At 51.7% G+C, this 16,813-nt stretch overlaps 5 protein-coding genes across 5 annotated transcripts; 1 reads left to right on the top strand and 4 right to left on the bottom strand.

Annotated features, from left to right (window-relative positions):
- Nucleotides 1-469: 469 nt before the first annotated feature.
- On the bottom strand, nucleotides 470-3,216 carry STEHIDRAFT_168877 (uncharacterized protein; the record flags this gene model as incomplete). Its single annotated transcript, XM_007304687.1, has 3 exons — nucleotides 1,852-3,216; nucleotides 563-1,251; nucleotides 470-495 (listed from the first exon to the last, which is right to left on the bottom strand). Exons 1-3 carry the CDS (start codon nucleotides 3,204-3,206, stop codon nucleotides 470-472), a joined length of 2,070 nt encoding a protein of 689 aa, XP_007304749.1. The 5' UTR covers nucleotides 3,207-3,216.
- A 547-nt stretch (nucleotides 3,217-3,763) lies between these two features.
- STEHIDRAFT_147432 (uncharacterized protein) lies at nucleotides 3,764-8,348 on the bottom strand. The gene is made up of 15 exons (XM_007304686.1): nucleotides 8,312-8,348; nucleotides 7,718-8,227; nucleotides 7,097-7,650; nucleotides 7,012-7,032; nucleotides 6,865-6,957; nucleotides 6,704-6,810; nucleotides 6,526-6,642; nucleotides 6,445-6,469; nucleotides 6,040-6,384; nucleotides 5,639-5,965; nucleotides 5,434-5,569; nucleotides 5,280-5,380; nucleotides 5,122-5,220; nucleotides 4,612-5,064; nucleotides 3,764-4,533 (listed from the first exon to the last, which is right to left on the bottom strand). Exons 2-15 carry the CDS (start codon nucleotides 7,731-7,733, stop codon nucleotides 4,351-4,353), a joined length of 2,577 nt encoding a protein of 858 aa, XP_007304748.1. The 5' UTR covers nucleotides 7,734-8,227; nucleotides 8,312-8,348; the 3' UTR covers nucleotides 3,764-4,350.
- A 1,226-nt stretch (nucleotides 8,349-9,574) lies between these two features.
- Nucleotides 9,575-9,948, top strand: STEHIDRAFT_58727 (uncharacterized protein; the record flags this gene model as incomplete). Its single annotated transcript, XM_007304571.1, has 2 exons — nucleotides 9,575-9,627; nucleotides 9,681-9,948. The coding sequence occupies 2 exons, from the start codon at nucleotides 9,575-9,577 to the stop codon at nucleotides 9,946-9,948; spliced, it is 321 nt and encodes a 106-aa protein (XP_007304633.1).
- Nucleotides 9,949-10,014: 66 nt separating this feature from the next.
- Nucleotides 10,015-10,954, bottom strand: STEHIDRAFT_157337 (MRP-L47-domain-containing protein; the record flags this gene model as incomplete). Its single annotated transcript, XM_007304685.1, has 3 exons — nucleotides 10,015-10,305; nucleotides 10,377-10,549; nucleotides 10,627-10,954. 3 exons carry the CDS (start codon nucleotides 10,952-10,954, stop codon nucleotides 10,015-10,017), a joined length of 792 nt encoding a protein of 263 aa, XP_007304747.1.
- An 859-nt stretch (nucleotides 10,955-11,813) lies between these two features.
- On the bottom strand, nucleotides 11,814-16,379 carry STEHIDRAFT_139689 (SKN1-domain-containing protein). Its single transcript, XM_007304684.1, has 17 exons — nucleotides 15,609-16,379; nucleotides 15,363-15,547; nucleotides 15,203-15,293; nucleotides 14,990-15,137; nucleotides 14,629-14,936; nucleotides 14,332-14,568; nucleotides 14,229-14,273; nucleotides 14,107-14,175; nucleotides 13,992-14,052; nucleotides 13,861-13,926; nucleotides 13,796-13,809; nucleotides 13,622-13,732; nucleotides 13,497-13,562; nucleotides 13,327-13,430; nucleotides 13,206-13,267; nucleotides 12,075-12,748; nucleotides 11,814-12,024 (listed from the first exon to the last, which is right to left on the bottom strand). Exons 1-17 carry the CDS (start codon nucleotides 15,960-15,962, stop codon nucleotides 11,971-11,973), a joined length of 2,649 nt encoding a protein of 882 aa, XP_007304746.1. The 5' UTR covers nucleotides 15,963-16,379; the 3' UTR covers nucleotides 11,814-11,970.
- Nucleotides 16,380-16,813: the final 434 nt, after the last annotated feature.

Genomic DNA, 16,813 nt, shown 5'->3' with positions numbered 1-16,813 from the left:
GACGTTTCTCTAATTCAGAACTGGCGAGCCAGCAAATCATGTCCTCTGGGGTGAGCCGCTTCGTCCTGCGAAGACTATAGGCTATATCATTACTGTGATTGCTGAGGATGATGCCGAGGTGGGTGAGGGTGGGGGGGGATGTTATGAGCAAAGTGGCGAGCGAAGCGACGAGCGTCCTCCGCATATGAATGTTCGTTGTGATCTTTTGCCCAGTGTATTCCAACGATGGCACGAGTAAGATTTGGGCAATTTTCCAGCCCCATACCATCTAGGAGCGTGGGATGCCTCGATGCATGGATATATGGCAAAACGAGTGTGGTCAAAGTAGCACCTTGTACAGCTAAGAGGTCGATCATGATGGGCTTTCCGCGTGAAGTGAAAGCATTTATACAAGCGGTGGTGAGGGCAGGGTAAGGAGGACTGCTACGGTCTTTCGGGCAAGAGCAGTGGGTGGGTAAGGTGGGAATAGTTAGGCACGACGCCAGTCGGCGAAGACTGTGCGAACAAAACACACAGCCTCTCTCGGTAGTAAAGCATAGACCTTGGGTCACTGTCCTCAGACGGTTGGTTGTCTGGGAAAATCCAACCTGTGCGGAGCCGACATCACTTTCCGTCAACCAAGGAAAGAATTCTAGGCTGTTGGAATTCAATCGCAACAATGACTTGCCGCAGGTGAGGGTAAGCAGCTCCCAGAATTCCGCACAGAAGCGGTGCTCCGTGCTGAACTTCTGGGAAAAATGGATCGTCAAAATCTCGAGATTGGGTAAACAGGCGAGGATGGGGGCGAGATTAGCGATGTCCTGGTCAGTGAAGCGGGGCATTGACAAGTCCAGTCGCCGTGTCCTTGCTCCCGAAGGCCGTTTGTCGGGATCATCACTAGATTCTGAAGCAATTTTGGCGCTCTTCAGCGTGTGGGCCAATGTGGCACAGTCCTCATCGCGCGCGATGTAGAGCGTCTCGTAGAGGAAAGGCTGCAATATATCGTGCCACAACCTGCAAACAAGCATGAACCGAAGCTTGCGCGCATTCGAGCGCCTGATCTCGGGGAAGATAGCGTCGACTCGGGGTTCGATGGCAGTATTCCACAGGTTGGCATTGTGGTCAAAGGGATCGTCGTGGTCGACGTCTAGGCTGCCGCAGACAAATGTAGCAAAACGGAGTATGCGGACCCACAGTTCGTTGGGAAGGGTGAGATTGAATTCGCTTTGTTCGAGTTGAACCTCCATTGAGCCTGCGAATATTTTCGCTGGGCTAGGGTAAGATCCGTCAGTGAGTACTTCAGTCGAACCATGATGGTCAAGATCGCAAAATTATGAGAGTCATGGCTACGTTTGTTATTGTGTACCTACCTAGAGTATCAAAGTCGTCGACGTCGAGCAGGAACCCCTAACTTCGTAACCAACGCTCTTGACCTTCTCAACGCCCGGCCGGCAACACCCGCGTGGCACTTATTTGAACTCAAATGTGGCAGAATTTGGCTCTCATTAATATCATAACTACTACGGTACCCACATCCTAATGATCTGGTAGCCAGCCATAACAATCGTATATACGCTGGTTCTTGACCGGATAAAGTACAACTCGCATAAACGCACACACATGAAAACGGAATCATGACGATCTAGTAACCCAAACACCTTCGACCGCCGTCTGCCATGATGCTCTGAACTGTACAGTCACCAAGCCCAATAAAAGCGACCGATATTCCAAGGCACAGAATGCCTCCAAGGCAAACACAGACGACCGTAATATACGCTGGTGATAGTTGCTGTCTGGGGGATGGTCAGCATCTCTCTCACGAGAGAGCGACTTGACTCACCCACTCACCAAAAGTCCAGTCAATCAGCACACTTGATCTCCTGTCCATCAAACCCTTCTACGCGAATGCCATGTTTCTCCAGGTACTGAAGGGCGACACCAAACCGTGAGTCGGCCTCTACAAGGTCTGGTGTCCGATCTCTGGGCGGTGAGAGCGGGAAGCGCTCCGGATCGAAGAAGCGTACAAGTTTGAGCTCAAGGGGCGCAGGACGTTTCTCTAATTCAGAACTGGCGAGCCAGCAAATCATATCCTCTGGGGTGAGACAGCGAAGACCATAGGCTATATCATTATCATTGCTGAGGATGATGCCGAGGTGGGTGAGGGTGGCGGGGATGTGATGAGCGAAGTGACGAGCGGTTTCCGCATCGTTGGAGTAATCTTCTCTCCAGTATATCCCAACAATGATGCGAGTAAGATTTGGGGTATTTCGCCCAATACAATCTAGAAGCATGGCATATCTCGACGGCTGAATATGTGGCAAAACGAGTGTGGTCAAAATAGGACCTTGTACAGCTAATAGGTCGAGCACATTGGACTTTGCTGTTCCAGTGAGTCTGTTTATAAAAGCGGTGGTGAGGGCTGGGTAAGGAGGAATACTAGGGTCTTTTGGGCAAGAGCACGGATCGGGGAACTCGAAAGGGGTTAGACACGACAACAGTTGAGGAAGACCGTGCAAACAAAACACACAGCCTCCATTGGTTGTAAAGCATAGACCTTGGTTCACTGTCCTCAGACGGTTGGCTGTCTGGGAAAATGCAATCTTTGCGGAGAGGACAGAAGCTGCCGTCAACCAAGGATCGGAGTCTGGGTTGTTGGAATTCAAGCGCAGCAATGACTTGCCGCAGGTGAGGGTAAGTAGCTCCCATAATTCCGCGCAGAGGCAAAATCCTGGTCCGCGATCTTGGGTGAAATGGATCGTTAAAATATCGAGATTGGGCAAGCAGGAGAGGATGGGGGCGAACTTCGCGACGTCCTGAGCATCGAAGCAGGGAAATGACAAGTCTAGTCGCCGTGTCCATACGCCCAACGGCCGTTTGTCGGGAACATTACCAGATTCTGAAGCAATTAGAGTGGGAGCCAATATGGCACAGTCCTCGTCGCGCGCGATGTAGAGCGTCTCGTAGAGGAAAGGCTGCACTATATCGTGCCACAACCTGCAAACAAGCATGAACCGAAGCTTGCGGGCATTCGAGCGCCTGATCTCGGGGAAGATAGTGTCGACTCGGGGTTCGATGGCAGTATTCCACAGGTTGGCATCGTGGTCAAAGGGATCATCATGGTCCACATCTAGGCTGCCGCAAACAAACGTAGCGAAGCGGAGTATGCGGATCCACAGTTCGTTGGGAAGAGTGAGATTGAATTCGCTTTGTTCGAGTTGAACCTCCATTGATCCTGCGAATGTTTTCGCTGGGCTAGGGTAAGATCTGTCAGTGAGTACTTCAGTCGAGCCATACTGATCAAGATTGTAAAATTATGAGGGCTGTAGCTATGTTTGATATTGTGTACCTACCTAGAGTATCAAAGTCGTCGATGTCGAGCAGGAACAAAGCCCATGGCCTGCTCCTGCCCTTGCGCTCGTTCCTTAGCGCTCAGCCGGCAACATCCGCGGTGGCACTTCTTCGAACCAAACTGTGGCTCTCGTACTCTCGTACATATCACATTCCACAACGGCAGTGTTAAACACTCCCGGCATCACTACTGCATAATGCATTATTAACTAACCCATTAGAAGAAAAAGAAAACAGAGCCAGCCAACTACGTAAGTTATTCACTAAGTAAAGGGTTTGTATACGCTCCGATGAGGCGAGGCATTGAATCAGAAGAAAAAAAGGGTACACGTATGATAGAGGGATAATCACGAGGGAATCTATATCCGAGAACCGATGCAGGGGACAGGGGAAGAGGAGGAGTGTGGGGACGAGAGAGTGGGGAGGAGAGAGTGGAGGGAAAAGGGGAGGAGAGAGGGGAGGGGAAAGGGGAGGACAGGAGTGGGGAGAGAAGAGGGGAGAGGAGGGGGAAATGCTGATAACAATGATGTATGAATGAATGGTGGAACAATGGGCAAGGCAACGAACACTGACGCAGTCGAGGAAGGAGGGCAGGCAGAGAAACGAGAAAAAAAAGAAACACAGAACCGGGCAAGGACAAATGCAGAACAACGACAAGGAATCAGGATACACCAGGGAAGAACGCCGTGCGTCCACGCTGAATTCGAAAAACAACAAAGAATCGAGAATCATCGAATCGAATAAATAAAAAAGGCATTACGACGAATGAATAAAGGCAGGGTACAACGATCGGGAATTGAGAATCGGAAGTTCACATAGCTCTGGGACTGGCTCGTACGTGCAAATAAAAAAAATGGGGGTGGGGGGTCGTGTTGAATCTTTCAGTCCATTGAGATGATGGTGATGGCGATGCAGGGGAAGTGCGAACAATGAATGGTCAATGGTCAATGCAGACGAATCTGGAAGGCACGAGTATAACATGCAGAAAGGGAAAAAGGGGGAATAAAGGTCTCCGATCCTCGATCAGTCCCCATGATGAGTGACCTTCCTCCTCTTGGCCGGTCGAGCACGAGACTGATACTCCTCATCATCGTCATCGCTGAGATCGTGCTCATTCGACTCGCTACCCTGGAGCTCCGACCGTGTCGCAGCCTCCGTATGACGCAAATCTCTCAGGCCCGACGACAGCGACTTCAAAAACTCGCTCTTCATATTCATCACGTTACAAGAACCGTCAATTAGCACACAAAAGCGCCGGAACGAAATGAGAGAAATATCACGAACCTTGGGTACACGCAACTTAGGACCCGGCGCCGCCAGCTTATGTATCTGCTTCTTCTCCTCATTATACTTCTTAATCTCCCCCTTCTGCAACGCCGTCAAATGCCTGATCCACTTCTGCAAGCTCGTCTCCACCACCCGTTTCTTATTACCAGGGTGCGACCCAGACGTCTCGACGTTCTCACCCACTTGCTCTTCCGCGATCGCCTCGTCGTCCGAGTCCGGAACGACATACGACTTGACGGCCGAGGCTGCTGAACGACGCGGTCTGCGCGGTCGTTTGCTCGGAGTACGAGAGGACGCAGAAGAGGAGGAAGCGATGGGTGTAGAAGCGGAGGTTACGATGTCAGTGCTCGGGGTGGTTTCTTTCTTGACTTTAACATCGGAAGGCAAGAAATCGTCTTCACTGGCATAGAACTGGGCACCTGTGCGGATGGCTTGGAAGAGCAAGAAGCTCTACATATGTTCAAATGAGCGGTTGTAGGTCCTCAAGTCAGGCATTTAAGCACTCACGGGAGGACGACCAAGGCGGGCGAGGAGCTGGAAGTGTTTCAGAGTCACCGGGACAGAGGAAGCGACTCGTTCAGTATCATGTAGGTAGTGCGTCAGGATCTAGGTGTTGTGACAAGACGTTATTAGATGCACTATGTGAAGATTATATCTAGACGCACCGAATAATTATCGTTAATGACAGCGTTCATCATGAATACCGTCGTAACAGGATGACGAGGACCAAAATGAGTACGGATCCAGCGCCCGACCGGAACGTAATCTGATACAGAGTCTTAACGACCGACTCAGTCGAGGAGTGTGATACAAGCATACCTGCGGGATACCGAAGCCTGGAGGTATAGTCATAAAAGTTATGATTATGGTAGTGGAAGGAATAACGCCGCCGACGAGGAATAACCATCTCGTCCAGACGAATCATATGCGAAAGCGTATCCTGGCCGATATGACCCTGTAAATGGAAAGAGGACGATGAGCACGACATTTTCAACATGTGACAAGTGATTTTTGATATACACACCAGACCATTATCGGCGGTCTGTGCTGCCGGAAGGGATACCTGAAGCTCGCCGTCCTCTGGGACTTGACCTTCCTCATCCTCATCCATTAACTGGTCTTCTTCCTCTTCGTCCTCCTCGCCGTCCTGTTCAGCCGGCGGTGGCACCGACGAGTCTACCGGCCTAATGGATGCGACTACGTCACGGCAAAGAGGCGCAACAAACGGCTTCTCGTCACTGTCTCGTTCCGGCAGACTATCCAGTACCACCGAATAGTGCTTCATGACCGCATTGGCGATGATCTTTTCCGCCTGTGGCCGTTTCTTCAGAATATCCGCCAACAGATTACCCTGTCAAATAAAGTGTACACATTTATAGGTGAAACTGCGCCGAGGACGGAGAATGACAGCACAATCCCACGAACCTTACAAGTGATGGCCAGGGACTTCTCGATAACCTCTTCCAGTAGCTCGGAAGGCGAATCCAGATCCTCGACATGAAGTTGCGCATACTTGTACAGTGACCAGAACTGCTCTACGAACGGGTTGAGCAGCACGTTGAGCACATCGCGCTTACATAGCGGGGCGAGCTTATAGCTCGTGAACAGGTTATGTAGTTGCGCCTGAGAGAGATCGGTCCGAGCAGAGAAGAGTGCTGTCAGGATCATGACGACGCGAACTGTTGGATCCTTGCTAGGAAAGTCGACGAAGAGATGACGAAGGGCGTTTCCGGTGGAAGTGGTAGTTACTGAGCGAGTGTTAGCGAAGAGCTGTGGGAAGTGACGTTAGTATTCGACGAAGACCTGTGACTGAACCATGGTGTGACGTGCCTTGATGAGCTCCTCTACAACAATCCTAATAACGAACAACGTAAGCAAATACACCCAATGAACCAGAAACTCTTCACATACGATAGTTCAAACCGTAAATCACCCTTGCGATCCAAACTCTTCAATGCCTTGTATGCAGGCTCGTTGCTCTGCCCCTCCATACAGACCTCCGCTGCCACAGTACGACTGATGAACATGCTATAGGGATTCCGACATTATGAACACATGACCAATAGATGAGAGAATGAACAGTTCGCACGATGAGTCCAGAAGGCATAGTTGTCTGACATTGTGGAGGATGTCCTCCACCCTGTTCTGCCCACTAGAATTCTTCTCGAACATCTTGCGGAAGATGAAGTCTCGATACTGGATGCCTAGTCAGAGATGGTCAAGAAGCCGAGGGTCTGAATATATGCGTACTTTGTCGTCCATGTGAAAGCCGTTTGCCACGGCCGGTGGAAGCAATCGAGGCTCAATAGAAAGTGCGAGGGGGAATTGGGCCATGAGAGGGTCCTGTAATCGAGTATAAGGACAGCAACACATATGCAGTCGCATATAACGACTCACCTTCGGACTGAAAGGGATAAACTACGGCAGCGCAAGTCGGAATGAGTGTGAGCATGAGAACACAAACACAAACGCATACACGCACCTTATACTTCTCAAATATCTCCATAACGGTCTCCCACTTCGTAGGTCTCAGATTGATGGGCAACCTGCTTTCGTGAATGAAAGCCGCAAAAATAGCGCCATCGTCCATAGCGCCCTTTGAGATCGGGACGTCGCCTAATCGTTCGGCGGCGACCTTGAGGAAGTGGGCGAAGGTTGGAAGAGAGTTCGTGCGCACCCATCGTGTTTTCACGAAGGAGACAGCCGTGCGGAAGTAATGGTGCGTGGCACACTGAACAAGGTAGCGGGAGAGGTGGGCGCCGCTGGATAGGAGTATCTGCATCGTCGATTTGTGGGCGACACAGATGAGAACGATGGCATGACAGAACAGTAAAAAAAAACGCACGTCGATGACCCTCTCGTTCAGCAGTTTCCCTCGACCCAAAGCCCAGAAGAACGCCTGAATTTTCCCATAGCGAGAGAGGAAGTAATGCGCGCGGACGTATGGGTCTTTGGAGAGCTGGAAGTAGCGTTTAGAGGTGACGGCGAAGCACGCAGGATGGTCGAGTTCATTAAATATGAGCTGAATAATGTCGTCTGAAAGAAAATATGAAAGAGGTCAAAGGGAGCGCTGGGAGAGGAAGAGCGGGGGTGAGGCACGGACCACATAGGCGGTCCATGAGGCCGCAGATGTCGTTAAAAGAGACTTGTATGCTACAACGGCCGTTTTAAAAAGAAGCTTTGTACGATAACGACGACGGCGACGACGGCGGGACGGTCGAGGGCGGTGGAGAGCGAGGGACAAGCGTGAAGATGAAGGGCGGCGGCTGGGCAACCGGCCAGGTATATAAACCCCTCGCGCGTCACGAAGCCACGCCCGATTCAGATCCGCTTCCGACCGTCGCTCGCGTGCGCTGCCACTTCCTGCCACTTGCCGCTTCTTCTCCACATCCACTCAAGAGCCTGAAGGGGTACTAGTCAAAGGAACTGCCTTCAAGGGGGTACCCAGTCAAAGGAAAAGGAAACAAAGTGTCTTCAGTGTTGCTCAAAACGTACACTTATAATAACTACGCCACACTCGCCACGGAAGCCTCCAGTCGCGCACCCGCAGTCCCGGGTGGAATGCATCAAAATTCGCCTTCTCCAGACGCTCCAGGAACGATGCCACCGGAATCTGTCCAGCCCAATCAGAAAAATGATCACCACCGAGGACGCGCATCACTCCGATCTCGCAAAAAAAAAAATCAAAGAGACGCACCCCGCCGGCGAACACAGGCATCGCCACCCGTGGCACCTTTCCTTCCATCTCCTTGAACATCTCGCGAGCCGTGATCAAGTGGTCGTTCGCCGCTGTCGCGAACTCGAACACCGCACTGTCGATCCCTTCGGCTGCTGGGCCCTTTCGAAACACTTCCTCCTGGTTGACGCGGTGCCTTGCTGTGATTTCTGCCGGGATGACCATTCGGTTTTTGGAGACGTGGTAGGGGAATGCGCGGAGAAGGGTTGTCAGCGATTGTGCCACACCCAGGTGAGAAGCAGCATGTGAGTAGGTTTCTGAGGATAGGCCGAGGTGCGACAGGAGCAGGTAGAAAAGGGTCGAGGAAGTGGACTCGGCGTGTGCTGTAAGTGTATCCATCGTCAAATGAGCCGGTGCATCGAGTTCAGCGTCCTGGTTCGAGCATTCTGTCAGCGAAACCTTTTCAGATCGTATTCATAGCAGACGTACCCGAGCGTCTACTATTCTCTTCAAATGATACGATGCAAGATTAGATGTCCGCGCCGTCTCATATAACGCCAACGCGATTGGATGATGTGGCGGTCTGCCCTACGACGGAAAGTTACGAACATCCGGAGCCTAGTTTTTTCAAAACGTGCGCACATCTGACATGGCCTTCACTGCATCCCTCCAGAACTGCATCCTCATCTTCCCAATCATAGGATTCGAGACAGAGTCTTGCACCATCGCGAGCTCGTCCTGAGCGGGGTATGTCAGCAAGGTACGGAAGCGAAAGTCATGGGTATCGGACGCACTGCGAAAGCCTTCAAAGCAAAATAACCCTTCCGCTTCTCTCTCGGCCATGACTGCGAGACGATGAAAGAGTCGTAATCGTGTTTGCGCACGAAGTCCTCGCAATACGTGAATGGGTCGCCGGTTCCACCAACGGTCGGCGAGGCGGCCGTGCTGACTACGCGTCGTACATGGGGAGATGCAAATTTTGGATGCAGCAATGTCGCCTTTGTGGATAGCCTGAGTGAAGCAAGCATGCCCCCACAAAGAGTCGAGCACGAAGTAGTAGATGGTTCGCGTCAACAGACGCGTCGACGCGACATCACTCAGTAAACAGAACACGCGGCAACTTCCGCGCCAATCTCGTGTGCTCGCTCTCTCAGCGTCTCCGGACGCGAGGGCAGGCTCGAGCTCATACCTGTACCATGCTTAGCCCATACGTTCCACTATAGTCGACATCTGAAGTAACTTAGACTAGTACTGTTGCAGTGGGTATAGAAGAGGTCCTCAAACATGTCAGTGCGGCACTCCGGTCTACAGAAGGACGTCCTCGCACTCTACCGCCGGTAAGCAAATGGTCGAATTCCCTCTCGATGTCACCGTTCTCATCGTCACTCAGGGCTCTGCGCATGGTTAGAACGAAGCCAGAGAACGTACAGCCTAAGTTCAGTCTCTTCGTCCGCTGGTCTTTCCGGACCCAATCCGCTGGTGTCTCGCCGCGCAACGTGAGCACCATCGAGCATCTCTTGAGGAAAGGAGCTCGACAGCTGGAGACGTACGAGAGTCCGACGGTCAAGGATTGCTGGGTGTCGGGAGAAATGAAGCAGTGGGATGAAGAACAGAAACATCGATGGAGGACTTTGCATGCACACAGTACACCCCAATGATCATGGCAGTTGCGCGAAGGGAGATGATGATTAGACGGTAGCAGCGGTAGTATATCATGAGCTCTGTCACGACAAAAGGCCCTTCAACGCCTTCGTCCCAACGTCCTGCGACTGCGACCTCTTCTCCCGAACCTGCTGCTTCCTCAACATCGCCCGTCGTACCGTCTCCGACCGCGCCTTCCTCGCCTGAACCAGAGCCTTCGCCTCCGCAATCTTCTCCCTCCTGTGCGTCGACCAAGCCTTCTGCTCTTCCCTCTTCTGGTCCCACTTGTAATCTCTGACGATCTTCGCGGCCGCATCATAGGCTAGCCGACGCTCTTGGAGAACACCCTTGATGCGCGCCATGCTTTTCCGGCACTGAAGTGACGCGAGCGTGAGTTCCATGTAGTTAGAGATGAATAAAGAACGAAGAACGAAGAGGAACGTACCAGCGCGTCCTGAGGAGCTATAAGCTCGTTCCCAATGAACCTCTGTGCCCCCAGTCGGGACAGCTCGTGCCTCTGCGTCGCGAGCAAATTCCGCTCCCGAAGCAAGACATACCATAGCGTATGCAGATCCCTGAAGCTTTTTCGCCTGAGCTCTGCAGTCTCCCATGCACGTCCTACAGTTAGCAAATCGACAAGTCAGATGGTGAATTGCCGTCAATAAGAACAAAGCCAAGGAAGAAGGAAGACGCACCAGACTGCAACATCACCTCCTCTCCCTCCACAGTCTCATACTGCACCTCCCCATCCTTTTCCTTCTTCCGGAAGAACGCAAAGAGTCCATGTTTCGGGTTCACAGGAATGTTCAGATGTGGACGAAGAGCGCCATCGGCTTTTGTTCCAGGCGTAATGGCAGTAGTGACCGTAGTGGCAGCAAGGGATGTGGGTGTAGAAGTCGAGGCGGAGGGGGGAATCTCGACTGTGGTCGTGCTGGTCGTGCTGGTCGTGGACGTGCTATTGAACCGACATAGTCGAGACGCGGTACGGACGAACGGTGTTCGTGAGCGAAACACGGAGAACATGGCAAGGAAGAGAGAGGAGCTGGTCGTGGACTCTTCAATTCCTCCGCGTCGCGAGTTCAGAGCGCGTCACGGTGTGACAGCGTTACTTGAACGGGCTTTCCGTTCGAGCTTTGCTCAGTGGACCTGCAGTGGACTCGGAGGAACACATTGCATCTTCAACATAGGGTATGGCATGGGCGTTGAATTTATCGACAGAAGATGTTGATTATACCAACTAGATCTCAAGAAAGCGACCCATCTGCGAAGCGCCACAATTCAGGTTGGGCCACACTGCCATTCAGTACGAACAAGAGCTCTGAGACGACATCCAAGAAAAAGCGGCAAAACTACTGAATAGGAATATATTCAAAGGGACACAAGTCTGATAGAATCAAATGCTCGACCGTCGCGTCGCCAACTCGAGCAAACAAGGTTGACGGACATGGTTTTACGTCTACCAGTGGGCGCCAAACAACACTGGAGGTCAGTGTCGCATGGCAGCAACCACATGGACGGGAAGGAAGACAGTAGTATCGAAAATTGTACCAGGTCTGTCCTCTAGGCTGACCATGTCCCCGTGCATCAGACCGTCGAAGTACCAAATTTTCTTTGGGACCAGGGCCAGGCAGCGAGGATTTGATAGTTATAACAACCAACCAACCTTGCGGAATTGTATGCCATAAAACGGGTCGACAGAACGGTTCAATCGCGAACTGGCTTCCACGGGCAATAACAACTGTCAGAAGCAGAGCCATTGTTAGAGTCTGGGTATTGCATCGACCGGGTCCTGAGCATCACGGCCGTTGGATTTCTACTTCGGGGTGGTGGCCATTTTGAGTGCTTGTCCACCTAGTCTGGGACGTCAAACCGAGTAAACGCCTCATAAGATGGTTAAATGGGAGGTGTGGATAGCCTCGGAGTGCCGTTGCAAAAGAGGTTCAACACATATCCTCGGCTGTGGAGCGACGAAACTCCTGAAAGAGGACCTTCGCAAGGGCTATAGGATAGTAGACGAGATGAAAGATGCTATTAGAAGGCTACTTCTTCTTGACAGCTTTTATTCTAATGGTCTCGTTGCCGATGAAGATACCCTGGGAGATGCCGTTAGAAGAGACCGTGATGTGATGAGGAACTGACATACCTTGCCCTTGTACGGCTCTGGACGCCGCCAATCACGAACCTCAGCCGCAAAAAGCCCCAACTTCTGCTTGTCCGTGCACGACAGCTGAATCTTCGTCGCGGATGGTACGTCCGCCTTGATATGAGGTGGCACCGGAACCATCACCGAATGACTGAAACCCAGCTTCATGTTCAACCGCGTCCCACCACCACCGAATTCCTTCCCTCTTGGGTCATCCTCCAGCGCCGCACGGTATCCCACTCCGACGAGGTATAGAGGAACGGAGAAACCCTCGGTCATGCCGATAATGGCGTTGTTGATGAGAGTGCGAGTCGTGCCCCACATTTGTCGCTGGTTCTTCTTCTTCGAATCCTCCACGCTGATTTCGAGAGTCTCGGGCTCGGAGAATTTCAGGGTCATGTAGGATTCTAGGGGGATGGAGGTTGTGCCGAGAGGACCTTGTATGGAGAGGGAGGTCGCACTGGGTGTAAACGTGACATTGTTGGGGTATTTGATGGGCTGCTTGCCAATATTGGAGGTGATGCCACGCTGGACGACAGCGGAGGTGCTGAATGCGCGCACGGCGCTGGTGCTGGCGATGGGGACCCGCGAGAGCATGGATCCTGACGCGTCGAGAGTGGCGAAGACGTTCGTGACGGTCAACAACGGCCAGGATTTGAAGATCATAGATGGCGCTGAATTCAGATCTTATCTTATCTTTGTGTCACTTGCACAGTGTGGCGTGTTAGAGCAGGCCACCATGCTTGCAGTCTATGTAAGTACATCGTTACAAGAGGAAATCGGTCTCCGACAATTTGTGGTATACTATATTGTCTCATCCATACAGTCAATTACATACAATCCTAGGGTCATCCAAGATGTCATGTCAAAAGGAGAGGAGAGCGAGCGTAGGCAGCAGGTATAACAAAAGATCGACTAAGGGTTCGGCAGCAGAACTTGAAGCCCATAAATACGCGGAAGAGTCCAATGACGTTAGCGCAGAAGAGACAGACGGTGGCTCGTAAGTATGGTATAAATGGGCATAATTGAGGTAGACGTGAACAGCGCCACAGAGTACCTCGTAGATGTGAATGAATGGAGGGTCTCAACAGCCATCCCAGAGTGAGTTCTTCGGGAATGTTTGGCCGAAACCCCCGTCTGCGATATCTCCAGTCCAGGTCGTGTAGTTGGGGTTAGTATAGGCCTCAGAATACCTGGGAAGATGAGGAAGTTAGATTGGCCCAACCCAATCTCAGACGTAGATTGAACGTACTGTTTGATGTACGCCGTGGTCGGAAAATCTTTCGGATCGCACCCGACATTGACGGAATCTGGGTGCTGGTATACTCGAACGTAATCCACTCTCATCTTTGTAGGCTAAGAAGAGTTCAGACGTTAGAACTGTGAAGGTGTCTCATAGAGTGGTCAGCAGACAAAACGTACGAAAGTGAGATGATCGAAATCAACAGCACCGAAGCCTGTAGATATGCCGAGGTTCGCGATGATATACTGCTCAGATATGTCAGTTTCTAGCACGCGCAGACACGAGGAAGGGTAGAGGGGTGTACCATTGGCTCTTGGGAGATTGGTCGATCACTGATTTGGGTGTTCGAATCTGCGGACAGTCCAGAAGCATTGAGAACCCATGATGTCTTGTTGTTCGCTATCCAGTTGATATACTAGTTGCAATGTCAGTATCTCCTCTCTGCAAGCCAGAAGGTGAGAGTCTAAAAAACACTGACTGCATCTCCAAAGCCTACAAGTACGGATTAGTGTCGAGTTGGCGGTAAACATGGATCTCACGTACCCGGTTTATATTCGAAACCGTGAACAACAAAACATCCTGTCCCACCTATCTCGTAGCAATCCTGATCTGTAATCGGCCAGCAATTAGGCGACGGTAAGAAAAACGATATAAGAATCCAGGGCGTTACGCACCTGATATAGTGACACTACTGATCGCTTGTTGGTAAACGCCGCCAAGGTATGTGTTTGCTGCCTACATAGGATCAATGAGCCAAAGTGAAAGAGCAAGAGAACGCGTGCTGCGTACCGTGATGGAAGTGTCGACGATCTCGTAACTTCCGCTTGTATTTTTCCAAACATACTCATAGTTCATTGGCTGATGGGGGGAGTCAGACCTTGGCGCACCGCTGGAGAGAAGGGCGGACATACCGCATACTGCACAGACTGAGACACAGCGCCTTCATCATTATAGACCTGAGGGTGAACTATTGTCAGGAGAGCGCGTCGGGAAAGGTATCGCTAATAAGCGCACCTCAGCCTCGAACATATCAATCTCAGGTGCAGAACGTCCCACATAGCTTTTGTCTTTGTGTAATGGACCGGGGTGGGATTCACCACTGCACGTACAGCGAGAAAGTCTTTGACCTGGAAGGAATGACAGTAGTCCGTTGTTGTATGGGTCTCCGTTCTGTATGGCTGCTTCAGGTTGGCCGTTGATCGACTGGTTGGCCACGGTGCCCACATCGCACGAATCGTAGGAATAAGGCCACTAAGAATACAGATTGATTGAGGATTACGAACGTATGCGAATGGACAAACGAGGACTTACCATGCCGTGAAGCGACGCTCCATAGCCTGCTCGTCCGAGGTTACCCATGGTCCAAACTGCAGGCCAAAGCCCGAAGATGTTAGCGGCGCCTGGCATGGTGACCGCGACCTCAAGAAGCCCTCCAGTGAAGCAAAACTTATTCCACGTCGTGACCATGCCGCCCTGATAGTCCAATCCGTGCGTTTCTTTCTTCGAGAGCGTGATCTCCAACGCTCCGTCTTTGGTCGTGACCGCTGCAGGATCATACCACTCCAGATTCCCAGTTTGCCAGTAATGCAAGTCGACAGCCTCCCAGTATGGATCATCCCCTAGGAGCTGTTAGTACGTTGCATCAAATAGTTGAGTATACATATGAACGTACCAGGATAGAAGGATCGTCCATCAACCTCAAACTCGTCGGAGAACACCAACTGTAAGTCGGTGCTGCCGTCTACGAAGGAGGTGTGGGTGCGAGCCCAGTCCGGTGTAGCAACATCGACGAGACCCCAGCCGTTGGCCATTGCGGGCACCTGCACGACATCGTTGAACAATCGCGTATAAATGGCATCGTTATGCTCAGAAGAAAATGCCCCACCTGTCCAGTAGCATTCGTCCCGCCCACACCAAACGCGCCTTCATTCGATACTGGATTCCTGATGAAATACGATGCAACTGGGTATCCGGCGCTGTTAGGAGATCGTCTATTAGTTCGGCTTTGACACGCATGACAAAAATTAATCGAAGCAAAGACGCACAAGACACCGAGAATTCCAAGCACGATGAGGAACAAACAACCAACATTCACCAGCCCACGAATTGAGAATATACTGCCACCGCAATCTCGCTTGGAGTCTCGCAGAGCATCCGGTTCATGCAGAGCATCGTCTGGCTCCGGAGCCGTGGTTAGCCCCCATGCACCAGGATCTGGTGATAAGCCAAACTAGAGAAAGACGCCCGTGTCAAATCGTCGACGTTCGGGATGGCCGCAAAAGAAGACATGCCTTGGTGGGAAAAGGTGTGACGCGCTCCTTCGTGGGCGGCGGACTCGGAGTATACTGACCGTGGTTGATCGGAACGTTGCCAACGGAAAAAGCAGAGGTCGTACTACTCGAATTTCTCATGCGGCTCATTTGTGGCGAACCCATAAGAGCGAACTTCTCGTCAACTGTCGGACTGGGCATTGCGAGTGGGATGTCATGTGTAGGACTGGAGCGAGACGTGGATGGCGGTGAAGGGGAGGAAGGATATGGACTGTAGCTGGGTGGAAGGAGACCCGCGGAAGACGGTGCGGCCGAGACTGGAGCATAGGTTCTTCGTGCATTGTTCGACACGGCTGGGTTCAAAGGAGAAGGCATAGCAATGAGGAAGGCTCCGTAGAGCAGGGGACCAAGGGAGAAGATGGGGGAAAAGGAAAAGAGGATCGCGTATAACCACGAACGCCCATCTTAAGAATCATGAGGACTCCCACCGCCCGATACGAGTGTTTTGATCTACATATGCCATAAGACGCCTGGCGCCGGCACGATACGTCTGTATATTGAATGACCTGTGGTAGTTAGCCTTTTTTTGACACTATTCGGCGAGTTGGGCCCGTCTGAGATACGCCGAATGTGCACGATTTCCTGTCAGTCGAGCGATACAAAGGCTAGTCTCGGATACGCCAGGATACGCCGGTGAGAAAGGAAACCCGAGCTTCGAGACATCTCCTGCTAAGTTATGACAAGCGAGCTGAGGCGCGGAAGAAGAGCGCGTGCAGGAGTGGACTACGACGCCTATGATCAAAATGGATCAGTATGTGACTTGAAGGAGCTGCCAGGGCACTGGCAGGGCGATGCTCAGGCGATGAGAACGGGTCCGACGCAACCCTGACCCGGCCGTTCCGGTGCCAAGCCCATGCAAACCTCCCGGATATTGAAGGCACTGCATCACAAGAAGCCAGACATGGTTGTGGTGACCTATCAATAGACTGGCACAGGTGGCACACTAGCTGCTGCCAGGTGTAGCGTCACCGTGCGATGCCTTGACAATCCCAGCGTGGCCGCTTCGGTTCACAGTTCTGTGCACATGAACGTCCTTACAAGCATATATCGGAAAAAACGCCTGTAAACGACAATTATTTCAATAACCTGTCACATGATAGCATTGCCCTCAGGGGCAGAGCTGCAGGAGGGCATGATATAGTGATAAAAATGAAATCCTACAAAAT

The sequence above is a fragment of the Stereum hirsutum genome (assembly GCF_000264905.1).
Source record: "Stereum hirsutum FP-91666 SS1 unplaced genomic scaffold STEHIscaffold_8, whole genome shotgun sequence".
Classification (NCBI taxonomy): domain Eukaryota; kingdom Fungi; phylum Basidiomycota; class Agaricomycetes; order Russulales; family Stereaceae; genus Stereum; species Stereum hirsutum.
The sequence above is the reverse complement of the archived record's forward strand: the minus strand, read 5'-3'. Positions and strand labels throughout refer to the sequence as shown.